Raw genomic sequence first — 8,618 nt, forward strand, 5'->3', positions numbered from 1 at the left:
TGAGGCTAATACTCTCTCTCAAGCAAACCTTTTTTCCATCAAAACATTTAGTAGAGTGAACAGATCAAGCTTCAAGAAGAGCCCTACTGACAAACACATTATTCTTTTTCAGATTTCTATTGCATTCCTAACTTTATCTTTTCATTCAGAAAGGGTCCAGACAGCGACAGCATTCTATTTTTGTTTCATTAAATTTAATAAACCAGAGTTTGCATTTATTATACATAGATCTATTAATGGGCTACAGAGGGACTATTCTACAACACCACAGCTGGAACATTTTGGTTCAGAAAAGCACTGTAGGGTTTTGGAGTGAATCACTCATCTCCCTTGTGTTGGTACAGGTTACGGCACAGTTCTGGCCAAGTGAAGTAGATTCCTTTCACAAGGAATGGAAATTAGCTCCTCCAGAAGATCTGCTTCATGTGCCCAGCAACTGCACCCTACCTGCTAAATGGGAAAAGATGGGTCAAGATCAATCAGTGGTCCTTCAGACCCCAAGTGTGGTGGAAAAGTGGTCCAAAAAAGTCCTGAGTAACAACTGCCTCAATCTGCTGATGTGCTACTTTCAAGTCACATTACTTTTTATTATAAAGACAACTGTGATGTCACCACAGAAGACCGACTTAAATTAAGAGAAGTGTAAAACACTGACTATAAATAACAATTATCTCCCTCACAAAAACATGCAAAAGCTTTTTTTAAATCACGGAGTAACCTTAATCAGTGGGATCACTTAATTCAAAATATGAATGAAGCTGGGTGTTGTATATTTGTGTTAAGGAACTATTTTTTAAAAGAAAGACTTCTTTTGGTACTTGCCATTTTTTAGCTTATAAACTGTCATTCATCATATCCAATGGTGATCAATTCCACAATGGGATGCTGCTGTCCTTTTTTACTATCCTACCAATCACTTATAACTGAAGACCCTGTTCTGTGTGAGAGGCAGGCCCCATCTAAATGTCTACAGACAGGAACACAGTAACTTCTCAGTGAACAAGAGAGAAGTTGACAAAGCTTAGGAGAGCCTAGCAGTGTTTAATGTTAAGCACCTTCTTCTATATTCACTTTCACAATTTGCTTTGCCAAATGCAAAAGCTGGACTTCAAAAGCCTGCAGAGGGTTCCTGGACTCTTCTACCCTGACCCAGAACAGTAACTGCCTCACCAGTTTTTGATATCAGAGACATTTCAGTGTACTTTATCTTGCCAGTTTGTGTCTAAAAACCCACACAACCATCCTACATACAATAGTTCAAGGTACCAAATATGGCAACTAGAGATAATCAAGTTGGATTCCACAAAGAACAGGCTGCAAAGATATTAATCTTGGTTGAAAACCCAATCTATCCAGTCGTCATCAGATCAGCTGTCCTGAAAACATGAAAGCATTTTTAACTGCTACTCAGAGAGTATCACTTAAAAAAAAAAAAACACCCCCAAAAAAACCCCAACAAACAAACAAAACAAAAACAAACAAAAAAAAAACCAAAAAAACCCACACAAAACAAAACAACAAAACACTAACATATAAGCTAAGTTTTGGCATCTACTTTGAAACAAGTAGATTCAATCCTCGATAAAATGCACTGTTCCAATACACTCTAATCTTCAACAGACAAATTCTCTCTCTTAAGGTAAGTTTATCATGATTACCATCAAGCAAGGGTTTAATATTTTTACCCAGTCTGTCCAGTTTTCTCTGTTTGATTCCTCCTATCATCACAGCTAATGCAAGTAGGTTTGGAGAGCTGCCTGGGACAGGCCTAAACATGACATCTTACAGCAAGGTTAAGGATGATGTCACAAGACAATCAAGGAAATCTTCTGCTAATGTGCAGGAATTCTAGCCATCTGTGTGTATAGATGATGACTTCAGGGAAGTAGAATTTAGTCTTGGTAGACAGATCTAAACAGGCAGCCACCAGTCTTACAGCAAATGTACACTAACCTATCTCCCTGAGAAGGCTGAGGTCAAAACTGCCAAAATACTGGAGCAGGCAGCAGTCCACAGCTCTGCTGCACTTCCCTAGTAGCAAGAAACTCCTCTGAAACATATCAAGTTTCTATGGCATAGGTTTTCAGGTCACCAGCAAAGGAGAGAGAGAAAATTATTAGGGCAGCACAGTCTGCATGTAACTTGGGGGGGAGAAGGGGAAGGGAAGGGGGGTGACAACAATGATAAAAGCGCTCAATAGCATCGCCTTAATTTAAATCAATAAAGGCACAACAGAAAACCTGATGCTCTTCACCATTATCTCTTCTTACATCGTGCTGGTTTTGCAGCCAGAACAGAATCCATTCAGTTACCAGTCTGTCAACAAGGTGTGCAGTTAAATGATTAAGAATTATCTGAGTCAGCAACTGCAAATGTAGAAGGAAAAAAGTGTCTCAATGGCTGTTGCACAAGATCAAACAACTCTTCCTTCAAACATGTACCATGGAAACTTACCTAAACACACCCTTCTTTCCTAGATGATGAAGAGTAAGAAAAATAATACCGGAAGTGTCACTTTTCTAACCTCAGCTATTTCAAGAAATGCTCTGCCTGTACCAGGAATTGTTTTTTGACCTGTTCCGACTTCTTTAGCTAAGAAGCCAAGTTGGCACCATTACTCTGGCCCCCTCTACACTCAAATCAGAATAGCAATACATTTCCAAAGCATGTATTTTAACTAGACCACAGACTGAAATACTAGATCATTTGCTCTGGGAAATCAGGACTGAAATTCCACACTGTGTGCTATTAAGTGGGACTGCATAAATAAAAAGGGTACTGAAAAGATCTATTCTCAAAGACCCATGTCAGAGAAGCTGCTACACTTTCAGTTATTCAGCCCTTCCTCAACATTTTGTTTAGTGTTTTGCAACATTCAAATTTGAAAGCCATCAACACATAGAACATTACAGTCATGTCCAGAAGGGACAAATTAAAAGGAGTTATTTCTTTTTGGAACTTGCACAGAACTGGTCACTCCCTTTACAAATGCTTTTTGAAAATAGCTTTCTTTTAAAAATAAAATTTATTTAAACTGTACATACATCTCTGAGACTGCTTTTTGTGCACAACACTATTCAATTACAGAGTTAAACAGTAAATTACACCTCCAATAAGACATTAAAAAATAGTGACGTAAATACAATTTCATGAAAAAATATTTACTATAATTTCTGAAAAAAACATTATTAAGAAAAAGTTAATTATTCACCTTCTCCCTTATCACTTTTTTCATTCAAGTTACAATATTTATGGTCAAAAACTCAAAATATACCTTAGTACCTCACTTTAAAAAAAAAGAAGTTTTTATGTCCTGAAGAATAACAAGTTAAAGAGATAAGCAAAAATCTTTCTGGTCTTGATGAGCTGTCTGAACACAGAAACTGGAACCTTAAAAAAACAGCAGGCCTTTGATGTTTCTAAAATAGCACATGGCCTGTGGCAGAAATACATCCACTACGGTGAAGTTTGTTAGACCATAAGACTCAAGTTTACAGGCCCAAACACTCCCAGCTCTACAACTGGCACACCACTAAAATTCATACAATCTGATCCCTTGTCAAATAGAGTCAGTAAAAATTCACAGGTAGTCAAAAGTACAAATTAAATGCAGGTACTGTTGCTGTTTGCATTAGAACAAGGCTGAGGCACCAGACGAGATGGTCTCAAGTTTTCTTTGCAGCTTGCTACAAAGGCTATCTTTCCCCAGGCCCCTTTCAGCAGACCAACAGAACTAATGAAATACATATGCAATAAGGTATTTCATATACTCTTATAATAAATGCAGGTCTGCCAGATTATTTTTTTTATGACCAGGACAGCTCTGCCCTTTTGAGTAGAAATTTATTACACTACAACACATCCATCTCCTCCCATAACAAGACAACTGCCTTCCTGATATAAAAGTTATTAAAAACAACCCGGTTTATGTGGCTATTAAATGGTATCTTTCATTATTAATTACACAGAAAGTATTTTCATGCTACAGAAAAGAAATTAAGAGAGTAACTAAAATTCTGAAGAATCTGTAGCCACAGACGTTTCCAGAGAATTAGCCTCTTAGCTGCTTACTCCATCTAAATCATGTTTATTATCCAGTTACAAAATACAGTCAAAACTCTTTCATTTCTAATTTGTTAGCATTTAAATATCAAATTAGAACACTACAGGCACGGCACGTTTAGACATATCCACAATGCAACAAGACAAGTATTCCCATCAGAGTACAAAAAAAGCAAGTTATTTTTCCACAGCATTAAAATAAGAGACCCTTAAATTGTTTCGTATCTTCTGCTTGATCAGAAGGATTTTTATATGTACACGTAAGTTTTATAAAACCAGGTTTCTTACTGTTCAATTACGTGTGTGTGGGTATGTGAAAAACAAACAAAACATCCTGGGAAATGCAAAGTTGATCAGAGCATCAGAGGACTTGGCAAAGCATGGTCACATCTTCATGCCTGCAGGAAAGTAACCCAGTTTGCTGGCCGAAGTTGCAGGCAAACCTGAGTCAGACCAGAGCTGGCCTCATGCAGAGGCTCATTATCTAAGTGTAATGTACGATACTCTATTTTTCTGCATATGGAAACATACCCTAATATTTGCTAAAGGGCCCCTAATGAAACTGCAGCCTTCTGCCATCAAGAGAATGCCAGCCTCAGCCACTTGCGTACAGATACTGCAGTTCTCACATGCAGCAAAGCAGATCTCTTTCTTGAAAAGCAAGACATGTAACGTGTAGAGATGGTTGAAGTAAAACATGCCACACAATACCTACTTCTTACAGGTCACAAGCAATGTATGCAGAAGTATTACACCTACAGGACTCTTGACTCAAAAAAATACTTTAAATAAATATGAAAGACTGCTGATGGGGGAGCCAGCTTGGAAGAATAAAATGGAAAATTACTTAACCAAGTTCTCAAAAAAAACCCCAACACAATTTAAAAAAATGTAAATACAACGAGTGGGAGCCAAATTGATTAAAACTGTAAGCCCAAGGACAAAGCACATGATTATGATGATCAATAAGTTACTGAAAGAGTAAGAGGCAACACTGACAGACAGTTTTTATTAATTCCAGATGGAATGAGGAAGATACATTTTTCACTAACATATCTGACTTAAGTCAAGTTAGTCAGTTCATTGCAACCAACACCAAATACAACCCAAGACAGTTCTCAGCTGTCATCCATCTTAGCCAGCTTGTAAAGCCACAGCTCTGTGGTCTTTATTTCACCCCTATGGTTCATTTAGCACTAATCACGCAGAACATCCCTCCCCCGCCTCTCCTGCAAGAAGGCATTAAAAAAAACCCTCAGAGGAGCCTCAAGGAGCTGTACCTTGAGCCCCAGAGCAAGATAAAACAACCAAATGAAACTCATCCAGCCACAAGCCCTAAATGACCCATTTACTACAGCTGCAAACAAAACTCCTGTCCCAGCTTGGGTACAAATACAGTTATACTGTACCCAGAAGAATGGCAAAACCACACAGTATACTTTTCAGTCCCTGCTACTGGCAAAACTAGTGGTTCCTACAGTCCAACTTGAACAAATATTAGTAAGTCAAATTAACACAGCACAACACAATCACAAACCAACAGCTTACCACTCCACACATACAGTAGTTTGTCCTTACAAATATGGTGTTCTATAAAATGTCTGCTACATCAACAAACCAATGCAAATCACCTTCTGCTTTAGTATTTGTTCAACTGTCATCTTCAACCATCAGAACCATGTCCTGTCTTATCAATTTAAGCTTCGGACTTTGAATCAGAAACAGTAACTCATTACTAGAAGCTTCTAGAGGACCCATCACAATGTCAGAATTAGAGGTAGTAAGAAAGACTTCAGTAGCTGCCTTTTGTACTTGACAGAAGAAAATGGGAAAGTACAAAGGTGTCAATCTCTCACAGTATAACTCGGGTCCTGAGACTACACGAAAGTCCAAAAAATGAAACTTGGAAAAGAAAAAACTTCTGGGAGAAAAAAAGCAAAACAGAACCCAAGCCGAGGGAAAAGGAGCACTAGCCTACTCTCACTTTTCTGCCTTGTAATTTGGAAGGTTCACAAGCTGAGGAAGCAGACTGCAGAAATGCAGCTGCAGCCCGAGAGCAACCAGGATGAATACAGTGGAAAGAACAAAAGGATCTCCTGACTGCTAAGCCAAATCATCTCTAGACTCACTTCATCATCTGTACCATCATCCTTCCTTGCACCATGGCTACAGGGAATATGAATATTAACCACAACCTGAGTAGACCAGGACCATGTGAGTGCAACAGAGCATCCCCACCACTTTTCTTCCGGCAGTATCTGCACTACACTTACAGCACAGAACTGATAATGGACTCCGAAGGCTTCTGCATACGTGAATTACACACTTTTTTTCCTTAAAAACTTTATTTGTTATCAGTGTTTCACCTGGAACTGATTAAAACAAAACCAAGTTATTAAAGAAAGGTGAAGAATGTACTCTTAGGCTGAATGGTCTCTGTGCTAGGGTTCACCTCCACTGAAATTCATATAATGGTCTTCAGCTGTAAGGGAGAAACCTGCACAGGTAGACAAACTAAGAGCAAATCAATCCTCTCCATCATCTGTCCTCTGGTATGGCATTATTTTATACTATACCTTTATCAAATTGTTCATCTTCTGAGTTATTTTATCGATAAATGTCTAAAGCATTAAAGTCTCCTGAGATAATGATAAAGTTGCTATCCAATTTAACTATGACATCCATAATGTACTCCCTATTTCCTAGTTTTCTGTAGGGCAGGCAGGCACACAACTGGGCATCACTTAATAAGCCCAGTAAATGTACGAAAGTGCAGATGTTCTCAGTTATTTAAGTTCTAGGGCAGGAACAATGCGATCTGGGGCAACACAACCTGCAGATGCAGAAGAGTCACAAACAGGGCAGACTGCACACACAACCGGTAAGAACATCAGGTTTCGGCAGGAAAGCAGGCACAGAGATTTTTGGGAATGATGAGGGGGGAACAAAACAAATAAAAGCGGAGTGTCTGTAATCGAGGCAAGTTCTGTTTATTTCATGCACTTCCTCACTGAAAGAAGAGCTCCTCCTCTAGAGAAAAGCTGCGGGACTTTTTTTAACGACTAGGAGAGAACAAGGAATTCAAGACTATAAAACAGGAAGGCAGTGTCTCCACTGATGCAGAAGGAAGCTGCACTAGCTCTGTCCGCCCCGCAACGAGCGTCCGACAAACTGCTCCCGCCCGGCGGCTTCTCCGCTCCTCCGCGAACAATGGCAGCACTTCCCGGGCCGGGAGCAGCGGCCGCTCCCCGCACCGCGCCCGGGAGGGCCCGGGCTCCTCCGCGCCGCGGCGGGCGAGGGATCTGGAGCCGCTCCTGCGCGGGCCTTTGAGACGGAAGGGAGGGAGGGAGGGAGAGAGAGAGGCAGGCGGGCGGGCGGGCAGGCGGGCGGGCGTCCGGCCCGGCGCCCGGCGGCCCCGCTCCCGCCCTGCCCGCCCGCAGCCTGCCCTCGGACGGCAGCCGAGCGCCGCGGCGCTCCCGCCGGGCCCCACCAGCCCCGCGGGCCGGGCCGGCCGCCCCCGCCCCGTCCCTGCGCAGCCCCGCACGCTGGGGCGGCGGCGGGAAAGCCCCGCGGCGGGACGGGCCGAACAATGGCGGCGGCGCGGCCGGGCCTGCAGGCGGCGCGGCGGGCGGGGGAGGGAGGGAGGAAGGGAGGGGGAGGAGGGGCCGCGCCGCGCCCGCCGGCCGCGCGTACCTGGTTGAATTCCTCGCCCACATCGGCGTAAATGTCGATGTGGTCCACGCCGTCCGCCATGATCCCGCCCGGCCGCGCCTCGGGCCGCCGCCAGCCGCGCCCGGCTCCGGAGCGCCGGGAAGGGGGGCAGGGGCGGGCGGGGCGGGCAGACGCCGTCACTTCCGCGCGGGGGGCTGCGCTTCCGGCGGCGCCGGGGCGGGCGGCGGCCCCGGGGGAGCCGCCCCGCCCCGCCCGCCCTGCTAGGCCGCGGGGTCTGTGCGGCTCGGGCTGCGGGGCCCGGCGCCTGCTCGTGTTTCTCGCTGCCGCCGCGCCGCGGGCAGCGCTGCCCCGCGGAGGAAAAGCGCCTGGAGTGCTGCAGAGCCAGGGAGTTGAATTAACCTCGGCAGCCGGTGCCGCCTCCTCAGCGCGGGGTGCGCGGGCCGGGCCCGGGAGCGCGGCCTGACGGGTGGGGAGGCGGTGAGGGAGCGCCTGGTTCTGCCTGTGTCCGGACTGCGGTTACAGAGCTCGGCTTCAGCGTCCCGGAACGAAGAGGGCTGGTGTCAAAGGAAGAGGGTCGGTCGGTCGGTCGGGTGGGTGGTTGGTTGGCTTTTCCCCCGCGTTCAGAGCGGTTAGGGTTGCAAAGACCACTTCAGATGATCGCTTCGTGAATGTGCCTGTTCTCCACATCCGTGTTTCAGGTTCAGGTGCTTTCAAAACCAGCGAGCGTCTCCCGGAGCTTTATGTTCGGAGTGTTCTACCTCATAAAGTATGTGCTGCATTGTACATTATGTCCCGCATCCACAAATAAAGCTGCTTTTTTTTACCTCATCATGAGCTGACGATAAGAAGCTGTGTTTCTCAGACTAAATTGAAATAATGAAAAA

General features: G+C 44.3%; 1 protein-coding gene across 5 annotated transcripts in view; it reads right to left on the reverse strand.

The window, feature by feature from the left end:
* Positions 1-7,889, reverse strand: part of CPSF6 (cleavage and polyadenylation specific factor 6) — a 30,392-nt gene extending 22,503 nt beyond the window's left edge. For 3 of the 5 annotated variants that reach the window (XM_051616592.1, XM_051616583.1, XM_051616572.1), the window contains exon 1: positions 7,756-7,873. In XM_051616592.1, the coding sequence (XP_051472552.1) occupies positions 7,756-7,815 (60 nt within the window). In that variant the 5' untranslated portion in view covers positions 7,816-7,873. Of the gene's footprint in view, positions 1-7,755 lie in introns of all 5 variants that reach the window. The other 2 variants (XM_051616601.1, XM_051616565.1) reach the window with 1 other exon arrangement.
* Between the last annotated feature and the right edge of the window lie 729 nt (positions 7,890-8,618).

This window comes from Apus apus, chromosome 1 (assembly GCF_020740795.1).
Source record: "Apus apus isolate bApuApu2 chromosome 1, bApuApu2.pri.cur, whole genome shotgun sequence".
In the NCBI taxonomy this organism is placed as follows: Eukaryota; Metazoa; Chordata; class Aves; order Apodiformes; family Apodidae; genus Apus; species Apus apus.